The sequence below is a fragment of the Hypomesus transpacificus genome, chromosome 14, assembly GCF_021917145.1.
Source record: "Hypomesus transpacificus isolate Combined female chromosome 14, fHypTra1, whole genome shotgun sequence".
Taxonomy (NCBI): Eukaryota; Metazoa; Chordata; class Actinopteri; order Osmeriformes; family Osmeridae; genus Hypomesus; species Hypomesus transpacificus.
The window spans coordinates 16,522,965-16,539,786 of NC_061073.1; the positions used below are offsets into that span (position 1 = coordinate 16,522,965).

General features: G+C 40.8%; 1 protein-coding gene across 1 annotated transcript; it reads right to left on the bottom strand.

Annotated features, from left to right (window-relative positions):
- Positions 1 to 654: 654 nt before the first annotated feature.
- Positions 655 to 16,593, bottom strand: LOC124476836 (two pore channel protein 2-like). Its single transcript, XM_047034230.1, has 23 exons — positions 16,515 to 16,593; positions 16,169 to 16,245; positions 15,634 to 15,817; positions 15,354 to 15,470; positions 15,158 to 15,264; positions 14,198 to 14,270; positions 13,879 to 13,978; positions 13,556 to 13,621; positions 12,820 to 12,884; positions 12,127 to 12,236; positions 11,138 to 11,219; positions 9,742 to 9,828; positions 8,057 to 8,116; positions 7,618 to 7,746; positions 7,304 to 7,353; positions 6,369 to 6,468; positions 6,175 to 6,246; positions 5,801 to 5,874; positions 5,607 to 5,712; positions 5,394 to 5,476; positions 2,891 to 2,972; positions 2,617 to 2,708; positions 655 to 885 (listed from the first exon to the last, which is right to left on the bottom strand). Exons 1-23 carry the CDS (start codon positions 16,524 to 16,526, stop codon positions 807 to 809), a joined length of 2,007 nt encoding a protein of 668 aa, XP_046890186.1. The 5' UTR covers positions 16,527 to 16,593; the 3' UTR covers positions 655 to 806.
- Positions 16,594 to 16,822: the final 229 nt, after the last annotated feature.

A 16,822-nucleotide genomic window follows, 5' to 3' on the forward strand; every position in this document is an offset into this window, starting at 1 on the left:
TATTTTCCATTGGATTTGGACTTTTTTTGACCCATATTCGCCTTGCCCTCTTGCAAGGCCCATAACTCTGCCTAGGAAGGCCCTAGAGGCCCCAAAGTTGGCCTGGCCTGTTCATCAGAGTCCCCTCTACGGTCATATTTTCCATTGGATTTGGACTTTTTTTGACCATGCCATTGGATGCCAAGTCAAATCTACTTTTAACCGTTTCACTCGTAAAATCATGGCACAAACCCTGTACTTCAAAAGCATACAAAGCTTAAACAGAAGGCAATTTAATTCTCTGATCCTCCAGCATTCTTGGGGTTGGTGCTGCTGTGGTTTGATGGTTGATTCACAATTGGATTCACAAGTAGGGTGTTTTTTTGCTAACCTAGCAACTATGCCTTGAGTTTGGAGGGATTCAAACCAAAATATCTTCAATGCGTTGCCTCTCTACTGCAAGGCTGTGGTCGGTAGACAGGAAAGTAGCCCATCCAATCATTGCATTCGATCCAAATGCTGTCTAATCATTTTGTTCGGTCCAAACAAAATAATTGGTCGTGTTTTTAACAGTCCTGCAATGCCCACAGATATCGAATGTGTATAATTTTACTGTCAAACCTTTAGATTTATTGGCTACTAATCAAGATGTGTTCATTTCAGAAAGATCTCAGAAGTTTATTTCAAAAAATATGACAAAATGCTGCACCAACACATTACATACTCATGCCTGTAAGGGGTTATTTAAGTTAAATGTTACAATGCGGAGGAGACGTTTGGTGTGATGATGTCACAGAGTCTGAGGAAAGTGACGGAGCTTGAGAAGGTCACATGGTGAGATGGAGGTGTGGATGCTGGAGTGGCTGAGAGACAAACCCTTCCTCTGTTGGCTCGAGCATCCGCTCCCTGAAGACAGAGATCAGACCGTAAATAAACACAGTGAACACATTTTTGTGTCCTGAGGCCTGTTCCATAAAGCCAGTTTATCAAATAAGCCAGACTTGTGTCAGTTAGTCTGACTCATTTCTAGTTCATTCGGTTCCATAAAGCTAGCTCAATGTAGTTCTAACTCGGTTACTATGGCAACTTAGGCTGCAAAACTGTCTAGTCAGTGTCAGGCTAACTGTCAGGCTTAGCGTGACTTGGTGCATAACCAGACCTTCCTGTAACATGGACCCAACGGGAAAACGATGATTTATCACGTATATTCTCATTTTCTTATGCTCATCAGTTCAATATGTTGAACATTGGTAGAAAATCTACTTAAATAGCCTACATAAGCTACAACATTTAGCCTAATGCATTAAATGAAGATGAACAATGATTTGATACACGCCACGTTAAACGTATGGCTGTATAGCCTAATTATTGATTTCAAATGTTTAGACATCAGGCATAGGCCTATCTCAATCTAAATTATCCGAGTATAATTATTATGGGTATATAGGCCTAGTTGTTAACAGTAGTCTACAATTACAAAACTAAACTAAATCCATTAGCTACATCTATATCCTCCATGTTCCCGACACAACAACCATGTTATAAAAATAGGCTACTGGGTAATGTATTGATTAATAGTTGGCTATTTATTTAAAACAATGTCAAAAAAGTAAATGTACATGTGTTTAGAGGTTGTCTGTTTTTCAATCAACAAAGTAAAGGTCTAAAAAAGGACCTCGACCTACATAGCCTTTCGTTCATGTGAATCATGGCGTGTCGTTTCATTTTGATGAAGCGGTGGATGAGGGGCTGTCATAGTAAAAAACTTAAAGAGAACGTTCTTTCTGGAAGAAGTCACATGGGCGTGTGCATTTCTTTTGCCTTGTTGGATTGTATGATCCATGTTTAACCTCTCGGGTTGCTTAAGAATAGGGTGCACGCGCAATTAGCTTGACTACTTAAATCTGACTTGAATTAGTAGGAGTGCGTGAACTGAAATTGGCCTTTGTGGAACCGCTTTAGCCCTGCTTGACTTGTTAAGCTAATTCAAGTCTGTTTTGGGACAAGTCCAATTTATTTGAGCGGCCTTTATGGAACAGGCCCCTGGTTACACGTGTTCTTCCAAACAGAAGTTGCTGTGGATCATACGATAAAGTATTAAAATCACAAAAGAATGTCTAGGGTTCCAAGCTCCCTGTGCACAGTTACGTACGTACATGGTAGGTACGTAAAAGATATGTATGTGTAGCGGTTGTTAGTACTCCTCGCGCGTTGTGTATGTGTATGCAACAGATGTCGTCTTGCAAGCTCTGTCAGAGTTACCGGTCCGTGTTCATCCTTCACCGAGAATCAAACACGCCATCTCTGACTTCCCAAGCGTGACCACTACCAGCTACGCCGCGGGTGGCCTGCTACATGCTTGAGGAGTGAGTTTCACCGATTCACACCGGCTAGACATGCGGTATTGTTCACATACTCAACTGCGTTCTTTGGAAACATGGTCCACTTGGAGGACCATGCAAGGGAGGGAGACGTGCAAAAAGTACGCACCAACCAAACAACGGATACCTAGGGCGTCATTCAGCGTATGCATACACATACTTATTGTGAAGGATATTTCCGCTTTTACACACACAAGAATAAACATAATTGAATAAACACAATAAAATAAAATAAATAAACAACATTGTGTTGTACCTGAACATCAGCTGGACTGTGGTCTCCACATCAGCTCTCCTTACATCAGACATGGATTGACTTTGGCTACGATCCCACTTATAGATGAAGTTCTGGGTGAAGATTGACATGACACACACACACACACACACCAGGAACAGTGTGTTAGCCCCACCTCCAAGATAGAACAGTGTGCTAGCTCCACTTCCGAGATGGAACTGTGTGCTAGCTCCGACTCCAAGATGGAACAGTGTGTTAGTCCTATCTCAAGAAAGGAACAGTGTTTAAGCCCTACCTCCAGAATAAATGCCACGAACAGGTTAGCCCACATGACAGAGGATGTGAGCCACCAGGCTATGAAGTACAGCTTTGACCACCTAGACATGAATTGGACGTCATTAACATCATAAAACATCAACTCGAACAAATGAAGAAAGTAGGTTAACAAATGGCTGAATATGTGTGGATGCATAGGTGTGATTAGTAGAATAGATGGAGGAATACTTGGATGAACGAATACTTGTTTTAATGAATGAATGCATGATTTAAGCCGGCTGCACACTGTACGATTTTGGCCACGATTGGATCGTCTGGGACAAATTGAGAATCCTGAAAGATTCCTATAATCTTAAAATATTCCTATAATCCTAGGCAAAAATCTGGTCTTTGATCAATAGTTTGACATGTTCCCTGCCCCCCGAAGTATGGATGTTGCAATCAAATTTAACCTCAGATTAAATTTGGGCAGTGTCATAAGATTTTTTTCTCCTACGACAATTCTCAAATCATAAACTAATGCAGAACCTGATGACGTACATAGTGCGTCTTCATGGAGCACCTCTAAACAGCCATCATTGAGTCCATCCTCACCTCCTCCATCACCATCTGGTACGCTGCTGCCACAGTCAAGGACAAGAGCAGACTGAAGCGTATCATCCGCACTGCTGAGAAGGTCATTGGCTGCAATCTGCCTATCCTCAAGGACCTCGAGGACCAAGGCCAGGAGGACTCACACTGATATACCACTTTATCTACAGCAGTGGCGAACCGTGAGTACTACAACTGGGCCTTCACCTCGGCCATCACCGCAGAGAAAAAAATAATCGCGGAAAAAAGGAACAATACGATTAATTAAATGGGTTAAACAAGTGCAATCCTTTAATTACTGTAGCTAAAGATGACACGGATGTAAACAAATAGACCATACTGTAACGTCAATAACATCTGTTCAGGCACACCGAGTACAACGCTCGCCTTCTGCGTAGGAGTAACGCGTATCAAGTGATAATAGTTGTATCTGAAGTAGTACACTAACTAAACTGGTAAATAAATTATAGAGATGGAGCAGCATATTTCTTTCACCTTCCATGTTCATCTTGACATTAGCTATAGCTATAGAGCGCAAGCTAACCCCAGTGTCATGGCAACTGAACATTATCGTATCTGAAAAGCTCCGAGGACCCCGTCCACACTACTACGCGAACCCGGCGTTTTCAAATGTCTCCGGCTAGGGGAGCATATTCGAAAAGCTCCGTTTTCAGTGTCCGAATACGCCGTATTAGTGTGGACGGGAGGTGCAAACGCAGACATGTATGCGTTTCTAAATGTACCCGGGCTAGTGTGGACGGTGCCTCTGTCTCTCAACCGCTCTCACCACTCTGCAAGAGGTTAGGACTTCATGAAGGCCTAAAATGTTTTGTTTTGCTCCCGCCCACTTGAAATCAAAGCGTGATTGGTCAATTTGCCCGTCACTCTTCACACCAAAACACATAGCTTGGCCCTTTCCAGGATTTGTGAAGTCCTAACCAATGAATGAGCCAGCTAACTGGGCCTTAATATAGACAGACGATTCTGATTGGATAACATGTTTTCAGGACATGAACTTGACAGTAAGCTTAACTATAGAACATAGATGAGCGAAAATGTATTGTATTAAATTAAATGAGATATAATTGTTTTAAATTATTTATTGAATCCTTTATTATTAGTATTACATATATTATTATTTATAATTTGTTTAGGCCTTCTCTGAAGGCGTGGAAGGCCCTGAAGGTTCCCCACTGATCTACAGTATATCCTTTCACAAGTCCATCCATATCCATAAGTCCATTCACCACCTATTTGCACAATTCATTTTGCACTATGCTGCCGGATTTCATATCTTGTAACTTTGTAATATCTCATATTTTATATTGTATATATATTTTATATCTACATTGTTTAGCTCTTTAGGATATGTTTAACTCTTTAGTATTAGACTTTTAAAATTGTATTTATACAATCTGCTTTTTCTACAACAACAAAAAATATTCTGATCCGTATATGTGTTTATTGTATGCACCTTCCTGCCACAGTAAATTCTGTGTTTAACCCTAACTTACATGGCAATAAAACCCAGTTCTGATTCTGTCAAGATGTGTTTTTCTGCATTTATTATCAAGACAAGACATTGATCAAATCAACACTACAGATTTTGTGGTTTCAGATTCTGATGTTTTGTTTGCCGCTAGCTACCATAGTAAATTTGCGGGTGAATGCGGCTCACCGTCATAGAACGTATCACGGATGGATGACGTAAAAGGACTATTACACTGTGCACCCGGCTTCGGGCCAGAAGGGGTCAGTTCTTCTGGGACCAGAGAAGGGCAGTGGGACTGGACACTCACTTTGGTTTACAAGTGAATTAATACATTAATTTATCTAGAGGGAGGTAAGAAATCTTGTTGGTGTGACCTTACCCAGGTGTGTATTAATGTGAATAAAATAATTAAGGAATAAAGGAATTTGTGTTATATTACTCAGAGGTGTATCGGGAGTAGACATCTAGAAATACATTCCAGTTGTTGACCACCATGATGTTGTAGAGCAGTACCAGCGCAGACTGGAGACAAAGCACAAAACCACAGGTTGAGACCTTTGGTGAACCTGTGAAACCAATGTCACCCGACATTGGTGTTTATTCCACAGTCAATGTACCTTCTGTCTTGAAGGTTGGGTTTCTGTTAACTCACTGCAAAGTCATCAAAGTTGTTTGACCAGTATCCCAGCTGCTCGTATGAACCACACACTACAGTTGTGTTGGAACTCATCTTCCCTGTTCCAGAGCCATTTGTCACACTGTAAGACAGGAAAATGAATAAATAGAAAATAACAAGCGCCTTTAAATGAATAAGAGACCATTTATCTGGTCTAGCATGTCCTATACCTCCCAGTAGCAGGTGCAGTGATGACCCCTTTGAAGAGCCAGATTCCAACCACCGCAAACATGTAATACACCACCTGGCAGAGATTGTGAACACAACACAATCCCTGTACACCTCGTTCACTACAATGATTATTTGAAGCTTTTGAATGACCTAATAATACTCCGAACCACCTAATAAAGAAGTATGGTCCTTTTATTTCACAGAAGTGAATTTGGTCAATCAAGCACACCCCAAAAAACGAATCGTATTTGTAGCAAGTATTTTAAGAAGAATGAAATCCCACGCAGCCTTGGTCCTCTCTTGTGTTTAACGGTAAACCCCACAGGGACATCTCCTTCTGATTGTGAAATAATGACGGTGCACCAGCACTCACCACCAGAATCCCAGCGAAGGCTCGGAGGTTCTTCACCAGGTCCATTAGGGTGCTGGCCACCAGGGCCATCAGCTGGTGGTTGGGACAGCAGAATAAGAGGCCTGGCAAATAACTCTAGGTTTGAGATTAATCATACCCCTAGACTAACGAGACAGACATGTAAGGTGTATTAGATTGTGGTTCAGTGCATGTACCTTGATGTTAGGGATGATCCTGAGGAAGCGAAATATGATCAGCATGTTGAGGAGCCGGCTCATCTCCCACAGAGGCAGCAAGCCTTCATGGGACGGGTTCCTGTCACACAAACACCACACGCACACACATACACACACAAAGAGACACACACTCAAAATGAACATAATATTGCTCTACAGCAAACATGCACATACAGTGTATGTGCCATTTTGTATGAGCTTTTAATGTGTTGACAAATTGCAGTGCATTTTCAGTTACAACATGGAGTTAAGAGTGCATTTCCCCCAAACCGCCACTAGAGGTCAAAGTGACACTGTTTCACTGATGTAACCTGACAGCACCGCTGGAACACCCAGTGTTGCCAGTGGGAGGGAGAGTAAAAGTCAGAGACTTTTCTAAGAATTGCTCAATTGGGCTCATTGGATTTGATCCATTAGGCTCGTTGGTATAGGGGCATAATTCTTGCTTTGGGTGCAAGAATCCCTGACCTGACCGACAATTATGATGTAGTTTGAATCAAGTATAACTACCAAGTTACCAGTAGAGCGCCAGAAATCTGCCACATCACCAAGGCAAAAGTCGAAGAAGGACGGGGTTTAAATAGTATTTGGCGCCTTCTCAGGCAGGCTCATTGGTCTACGGGTATGATTCTCGCTTAGGGTGCGAGAGGCCCTGGGTTTGAGTCCCGGGCGGGCCCTGTTCGTTTGTGAACATATTGCAGAGAGGTAACAATGAACCGTGTATGTAAATGCCTGATATTAAAATAAAAATTGTATATGTTTGCTCATACGTGTGGATAGAGGGTGTACTGATGTGAGGCTTGTTGAGCTATTATTATGTCATTAAGGATTGCGGTAACCAAAAGCCTGAAGATTTTTGCACAAAGCCTCTGACTTACACATAAAATATTAATTATAAAAAGACTAGATCTCACCACTGGGAGAAGGGAAGCCGATAGGTGGCGAATATGGATATCTGGAGACCCTGTTGTAATAGAAAAATAAGACAAAATCAGGTAGCCGTTTTATTTCAGGAATTTTTTTCAGAACGAAAAGATGCAACTTAAGACAATGAAAAGAGGCATTAGAATGAACTGAAGTATGAATTTTTGTGTGAATGGATACCTGAAAAAAAGAAAAGGTGTATTTTAGAGAATGAAAGTGTGCATTTCAGAGAATTAAAGGTTGGGTTTTAGAGATGAAAGGGTGAGTTCCAGATAATAAAGTTAGTACTGGTGAGAGCACATACCAGCAGAAGGAGTGTTATGGATCCATCAAAGATGTTACTGTTGTAGGACACGTAGCCCCTCAGGCCAAAAGCTACCATCTTCAGCCCCATCTCAAGCAGGTAGCAGACAATGAAGAAACTGTTAATTGTCTGTAAAAGTCACAGAGCACACAAAGACAAATATACAAAGAGGCACAGACCGAGAGATACACAGACACTTACACAGTGCATTGTTAATGGTAATGTTTTGAACGTAAAAACGTTTCATAATTTCAACAGTGAGTGAACAGAAACCCAAACATATAAAATACAGAAATAGAGTTAAAAACAGTGACTGGTAATAAATATGGGTGGTGTACATTGCTAGCATTGAGACAGATGTAACAACTTTACATGATGCAACATAACTTAATACGGTATGATCAATCCAAGAAGGTATACAAACTACATACGTGTTTACCTCTAAATAGTAGTCCTCTCTTTCAGACAGCTTCTTCTCTGAATCATTCACCAGGATTATCTGAGAGCATGAAATTGCTCACATTATGGATGCAGTAGTGGCAAACCAGGTTTAATCCAGTAAATAGTTATTACACCACTCACAGCATTGTAGCTATGTTGACAGACTGTACCTCAAACAGGAATACATTAAAAACAGTCTAAAACTATGAAACATGATGGGATTCTCTGTACACAGTTTCCTTTACGATCGATTGTTCTTTACATTCTCCTCGTCCCATTTACAGTGTTGAACTACCTAACTACTATTCATATAGGTTGCTAATGTCTCTTGATGAAGATGAGCATGCTAACATCTAGATGCAGTACCTCTATCTTGCAAGATTGCAGTGGCAGGGTTTTCCAGAAAGCTATGTGAACTCTTAAAAGTGACAAACGGGTTAAATCCCAGACAAGAAATGAGAAGTTAGTTTATAACGATCCCAATAATGAGATGATAGTTTATAACGATCCCAGTGGACCTTAACCCTTTTAATGATACGAGTTTCACTATTATAGTAGACATTTGAGCATTGAACAAACACATAGAGAACACAGTAGTAAGCACTACCAGTAGTACTGCATCCACACCAGGGTGAAATGAACTCACACCAATGCAGATTACATTAGACAGAGCCACCATGTTCCCCACCACGGTAATGTAATGCTGGCTGAAGACACGTTGGACTCTCTGCAGGCTCCTGCTGGAGTATTTGGGCAACACAGGATGCTGTCATGGGAGTAGATGAGGGAATCATGGTTTCCCGCAGAACATTTTTTTAGTTAAGGTGGTAGGGTGTGGTTTGCCTTCAGATCGGGGGGGGGGGGGTCGTCTATCGCTTGTTGGGGGGTCTATTAGTCTATCGCTTCGTTTGTTTGTGCGATAGACTAATGCGTTCTGCAGAGAAGGGAGATTGGCATTGGTCACGGTTTGAAATGAACGGGAGAAAATTATTATTTTTTTTTTACTTTTTTACGATGTAGTTACGGTGGCAGGCGTGTGTTGCTTAGGTGGCCATTGGCTGCAAAGTACTGAAGGGAAACCCTGGGATTCTGACTGGGAACCCTGGGAATGAATGACTTACGGTCATAAAGGAAGAATGGAAGGAAGTAAGGAATGTTGTCAGTATGACCATAGGTGCTTGTCAAGATGAATTAATGAAGGGTTAGGGCTAACTCTAACCCTAAAGACAGGATTCTGTTATGAAAGGCAAAAAAATTACAACAGAGATATATCTTGATCTTGACATTCGCCAATAGAGGCTTTTCTCACTTTCCAACGTCCGTCACTGTTTATCTTCTAAAACATTCTTACTTACAGAAACAGGAAATAGTACTACCATGTACTAACTAAATCTGCAAGGCAGTGCTAGCAGCTAAACTGTGGTGACTCATGTTTATGGACAATTGACATTTACTTTTACCACCCTAATAGACTTAGACTCTAATAGAGGCAAATATGATTACGGTACTGGTTCTGTTTAATGGGGCTTTAATACCTCACCTATATACTAAACTCTATCAAACTGAATACAGTAGGACCACATACTATAACCTTTCTTCAATTTGAGGTGCAGGAAATCATGAAGGCAGAAACTTGAGGAGTGGAATTCCAAGGTGCTATTGTCCAAACCATGTGATAGCTACCTCTTTGATCCTGTCCTTGTCCAGCTCATCAAACAGCTCCTGGAAAGCTTTCCGGCCAAGGTAGCCACAGTACGACTGGTGGGCTTTCTGAGGAGACATCAGTTACAGGATATTATTTTCACTTGGGATGGGAAAGGTGTGGTCATCCATTTTTCATTTTCTTTCTTACAGTTTTTTGCAATCGCTAGGACCCGTTTCTCAATCATTTGGCCACATTTTCTAAACTCTTCATACACAGTTCTCCAAACCCACTTTCAGCTTGGCACAGCAGTTATTTTCCAATCCAAAATGCACTAAAACTACCAAAACACTTCATACATGTCTTATATCAACTCTACTTCACTCTATCTCTACTCTACTATCACCCAACAAGGCTACTACTCATAAATCACTGACCTAAAAAACATCAGCAACAGGTACCATTACACAATGATATCGTTAGTAAATTCTATTTACAAAACAATGACACCTCTCAACTGTTTAGATTTCACTGCAGTATGTCTTACAGGAATGAATCAGACATGGTGCAATTAGCATCGATATGACATACATTGCCAAATATTTTATTTATTCATTTATTTAATATTCAAAATACAATATAGTAAGTTGTACCCCATCTACAGATACAATAGCAATGCTAGGCAACCCTGTCATTTACATTTGGCTACAGGTTCTCATGCACATCATATCTTGTCATCTTGGGTAATACACGTCGGAAAAAAACTTTTGGCATGCCTGGTCCATCCTTGACTATCTTCTGCTGACATGTCCAGGAAACCAGATTTCATTGCTTCCAAGAGGGAGTGAATTGGTATAATTGTTATGATAGTATATAACTATGACATTTGTAATATGTTTCTATATTTTCTATAGAAATGAAGCAAATTGCAGTCTATTTGGTGTCATGTTATGTTTAGAACGTAAGTTTAACAGTTTTGAAAAGAGTATAAAACGTACAAATGGGCTTGAGCGATGTGTTCATGTGATATGAAAGATGTTGTCAATGTATTTTGTGCAAAAACATTGAGAAATTATCCACAGTTTAGATGAAATAGACTGCTCTTGTGCTCAATGTATAAAGAGTTTTGAAAATGTGACCTAAAGGGCTTTATATGGGCATTCCACCTAGACAAAGGCGTTCCCATCTGTTCGTTTTTTGGAAAACAGTTAAACGGAGTACCCTAAGTCGACCTTTAGTATTGACAAATGGATCCTAGAGATTGTAAAACAAAAAACTGTAAATAAGTGAGAGAGAATGTGGTCTCATGAGAATTTGTGGATACATACACACTTTAAAACAATAACTTAAGAATAAAACATACTTTCTAAAAACACTTTTAAAACTCTGTCATACATAAGACAATTGAGAGAGAGAAAAATAAAACTGCCAAATCACCCTGATGATGGCTTTTCTGTAGTAATCGTTTATTTTCACCCTCTTCATCACCTTCACAACAGTCTTGACCAGAACACACTCACTGAAAGAGACAAACATTTGGTGTTACAGTAAAACCATATTCCATTTTCATTAAATATGGATTAAAATATTATGAATTAAACCTACAGTACTCAACATCAAGGATGTAAACTCTTCAACCCCAAAGTCAGTGTATCATCCACATTTCCAAGATTCTCTGTGGGTATGCTAGGGTATGTAGGGTGTGTAAGTCTGTGGCATGAGTATCTCGCGAACTAGGCACTTTATGAAGTTGATAATTGTCATATCTTTCTCAGGACTCAAGGAGGTGGAGTTTTGCACAGGTGTGTTGTTGTTTGATGAGTTACTTGTGTTTGTGAAAAATGTATAAGCCCAAACAGTTACATATGCAGCATCACAGGCACTTTATGCAAAAACTGCATTCCCCTTTTCACCAATACACTGTCTGAACCTGTTGCAGTTTTTAATTCTGTTAATCACTTGACAGTATTATAAGGAGGTACACAATCAACTCACGCGCCATCCGTTTGTTTAGTAGCCTAAAGTTTAGCTCTATATGCAGGTATTTGATTTCCATTGCTTTGCTAGACATCATCAAATGAGGACCGCACAGACTACATGCACCAGCTAAAAATTTTCGTGGGGCTGAAATGGCGTAAAGTCAAAGACCGCCGAGGGTGGCCAAGGGCTGTCTCCAAAAAACTCAAAATATGGTCACTTCCAAAAACCCAAGATGGCGACCAGGAAGTGTAAAAATCAAAGCTTCAAAAGGGCTTTCACAAACCAATGGGTGACGTCACGATGACTACGCCCATCTTTTATATAGTCCTACACTCTATGGTCAAAAGAAACAAACATACTACCACACACACACTACCACACACACACAAATATTTTCATGTCTAAACACTTTGCAGAGGGAGCTTTGTACCCCCATGCAGCCTTACCTCGTGTCTTCCTCAGTGTGACTGCGTTCCTGGAAGACCTGTCCGTGGAGCAGCTCAAACGCAGCCCTGATAGCCAGCCGCCTCCTCGCGATGGATGTCTGGATTGACATCTGCAGCACCATAAAGCAACTTGTATGAATAAATGTTCATCAAAATAATGCAATTTTATTATATTATATTCAGAACAAGGACATACCTTTTGCTTTGTGATAGATGATACAAACAGACAATTCAAATGAATGGCTCGTTATAATTTATAGGGCCTCATTTACTAACATTGCGACCGCAGCTTAATCTGTGCCTTTGCCCAACCGCGGAAGGTGTATTTCCGCATTTTGCGTGGTATTTATCAAACCAGGTCCTTGTCTGGCAATCTGTGCCCATTAGTGTTAATTAGCGCACCGTTAAAATATGGGAAAAATCCCCTGCATGTTACTGCCACCATGGGTGATTCGAGGAAAATAAGAAAAAAAAGGTCAGCGAACAGGAGCTAGAAATATACACACACACTTTCCCTAATACCCTCCCAGCAGCGGTAATCTGCGTTTTTACCCAAATGCGCTGCCTTTGTAAATACAGTGTTATGGCTTTACCCGCTATTTCACGCCTGAAATGGGCGCAATCCTGTTAGTAAATGAGGCCCATAGTCTTAACAAACCTTCTAAAGACACAAAAGGATCTACTCTGACTTACCACTAGGTATCCTCTGAATTGATTGTAGATGATAGCCGTCACAAGATTCATCAGAAAAAAAGTTCCTGAAGTATATAAAAAACTTTGAAGATTACTGTAGATTACGGATTACAGTAAACATGTAACGGAATTAGAACCGTGAAACTCGCTCTTCAGGTATGTAGCAGGACACCCTCGTCAACGAAGAGCTAGCTTTTCTTTGGCGTAGCTGGAAGTGGTCACGCTTGGCAAGTCGGAGGTTGTGCGTTCAAGTCCAGTGAGTGGGGAACGAGCCTTGTCGTGACGGAGCGTGGCTACAGCTGTTACATACCCGTCACATTGGTGCCGTGACCCGGATTCACGAGGTTAGCACAGCTAACCACCGGAGTGAGTTTCAGAGGGGTGAGTGTAACGGAGTTAGAACCGTGAAACTCGCCCTCAGGTATGTAACAGGACACCCTCGTCAACGAAGAGCTAGCTTTTCTTTGGCGTAGCTGGTAGTGGTCACGCTTGGCAAGTCGGAGGTTGTGCGTTCGAGCCCAGTGAGTGGCGAAGGAGCCTTGTCGTGATGGAGCGTGGCTACAGCTGTTACATACCCGTCACAAACACACCAGGCTAAAATAAGATAGTTGATCAATTATTTGCATTAATACCAACACTTATATGAGCATATGAACAATCCATTCATATCATTCATATCATTGATATCATTGATATCATCAAGAACAAAACAGAGAAACTGTTTCTGTAGACAAACCGAAGCCACTGAAGAGCATGAAGAAAGCTGAGAAGGCTCTGTTCAGGGAATACGCCGGCGTCATCACTACACAACAGAGAGAAAGCAAGAATCATAATCTAAACTGCCATGATGCTGCTGTTTTGGTTTTCTAACCAGGTGGAATCCTATGGTATTATAGCAAGAGGTATTGGGCAAATTTGTAGCAGGGAGGATGTTTGTCAGAGATGGCAAACCATAAACAGTTTTGAGGATGAGATATATATTTAAAAACCTAACAGTTCAGAGCATATGTTCAGGCGCCTATACGTGCAGTTGTGTGTCTGTGTGTTCCAGTACTTTACCGTCTGGGTTGTTGGCAGTGGTCAGCAAGACTAGCAGTGATGTGAGTGACTGAGGAAAGTTTCTAAAATAGAAGTCCCATTCCTTATTCTCTTCTGGGTTCTAGTGAAAAACATCCACACACATGTAAACACCCACCATCAGCTTTGGCTCCAACTGCAATTCACTCAATAACTCAGAACTATTTTCTAATAATCATCAATTCTCTGTGTTGTTGCTGGTGCTGATATATAATAACATACAAATTCCAGAAAGGCCATACTAAGCTGTCTCACTTGCTACTACAAGGAATTTAAGAAAATGTCAACAAGTTTAACCTACCTCGCCCCGGACAAACAACAGCATAGCAAACATGGTGAACAGGAACACATGTAGAACCACAAGGAACATCACACTGGCAAGAAAGAATAACTTTACTTTACCATCTGATTATGCATGGCATGCTACATCTGTGCCCATTCCCCCACCCAGGTCAGCAGATGTGGTGAAAATGTCGCTAATCGCCTGGTAGAAATAAATGAACAGGAATCTGTCTGAAAATCTCAAATTTCGAATACCTTCAGGAATGTACCTTTCATGTGCCCCTTTGTTACATTTAGTAATTTTGTAATGACAGGTTTTTTCTAAAAACCTGCCCTGTGTGAGGCTCGAACTCATGACCTTCAGATGACGCGCGAGACATGCAGTATGTCTGAAGCCCTCCCCCCACAGGTCAACAGTTGCAGTGATATAAGCTTAAAAAGAACCAACTGGTATCTGTGAGGTACATACTCATGACCTGCAGATTATGATACTGAGATTCTGCTTAGTGTGCTAAAATGCATGAATGAATGTGTACATATGTAACCAGTGTAAATCGGTGAAACTCACTCCTCAGGTATGTAATAGGCCACCCGCGTCAACAAATAGTTAGGTTTTCTTTGGCATAGTTGGTAGTGGTCACACTTGGCAAGTCAGAGGTCTTGCGTTCGAGCCCAGTGAGTGGCGAACGACACCTTGTTGTGACGGAGCGTGGCTACGTCTGTTACATACCGTCACACATACTGTACGTAAATGCATGGGTATCAATATTACAATCTAAAGTTTAGAAGAAAAAAACTGCCCTATCTGGGATTTAATCTCACGACCTACAAATTTTGAGATTGACGAGCTGCCAAGTGCATTCCAACACCACACGCCTAAAACAGTTCAATCAATACAGATGTCACCAAAAAATCTGAATCTCACAATCTTTGACGTACAACTGTCACGCTCTACAATCAACAATGGAACACTAGCTACCTTGCAATCTCAGGTACTGTCCTCTTGATGCATTTCAAAGTTTTCTTCATTAAAGATGAGTTTTGAAGGAGGAAGAATGGACGCAAAATTCTTCTAATTCTCATTGTCTGTAGTCAAGAATGTTAACACGCGTTAGGATACATCTCTGTTTCAAGTAAACAGATGCACAATATATAAAGTATCTGGCTTGACTTACTCCATCACAAGCCAGACCCAGGGATAACATCCAATCAGCAATAGACACTGTGATGACCACCATGTTGCCTATTAGCCATTTACACTTCAGGAATTCCTCTCGGCCAATTAGATACAACTACAAAGTAAAAAACATTGAGGTATTAGATGTTAGAACCAAAACAGAACCCACCCTAACAGATTAAACTGAGTTATAAATCAGCGTCTATAAATCTGAGTCTATAAATCTTAGTCTATAAATCTGAGTCTATAAATATGATTCTATAAATCAAAGTTTATACCTTGAAAATTAGATCAAGACTCAACGTGACGAGGCAGGTGATCTCAATGGTCTCTGTAAGGCCACAAGGAGGTTCCCATGTAGCTTTCTGCTGTCTGTAGCGCAGGTCTGAGGTCACAGTAAGGGATGTTGGTTTCTCTATGAAGGCCAGGGCCAGAAGCACTGTGATGACCACATTCAGCCCCCTGACAAGATACACATAAAAGAAACTTGAAGATTGTAAAATGATGTACTGCAAAAGGTGGACTACAGTTTGCGCAGTGGAGAAAAATGCTCAACTTGTGCAAACATTTGCAATCAAATTACAGATGTAATAAAATATTAATGGATGAATTAATGGCACAATATAAGTCATGCACAACAAGTTTCACCACAAAGAAGTTGAGAGTACTCTAGTACTCAAAAAAAAAAGTTAATTAAAGTTTATTTGTATATGTCCATATTCCGATCCGGTCTCTCTTTCACAGTCTCTCCTCATCTCCGACTCAACACTCAGTTTATCAACACACACACACACTATTTGCCTGTATCTGTACCATTGACAGGGTCTGGAGAAGTACCACCTGTACAATATGAGTGATCGCAAGTCCATGCGGTGGTTTATGGATCGATACTACAGAAAAAACACACACATAGCAGAACAAGTTTTAGTACAAATTGAACAAGTTTCTGAAAAACGTTCAAAACTTGATAACATTGTTGAATACAACGTGGAAAAGTCAGCGAGTACTACATGTATGGCGTCTTCAACAATTACAACAGCTTGCTGGATAAACAGCTCCTTTTCTGTGAACAGAAGAAAGTAGCACCATTCCACCACATGCCTCTCCATCTCTCTATTCTCTGTCACATCAATAAAGAGATGTTCTAATTAAATCGTACCTTGACCCTCATTCCCCCAGGTAGTGAGTTTTAGCTTCGGTCTCCAGTCAAAGCTTGACCTGTAATGGATGTCTTTGAGTAGCAAAGGAATTGTCTCCATTGTCAGGATCTAAGCTTTCTTTTGGTTTAGGACTGGCCAGAGGTCAGTGTGTAGGCCTAACTGTTGACTGGTTACAAAAAATGTACTTGACGTAATGAATGAGTCGGTTTCATTCACAATGCTCAACTTCTCTGCCTGAGACAGTCACAATCTTATTTATTAGCTGTGTAGTTATGAAGGATTTTACGTCTAAACATGTCGAGAACGG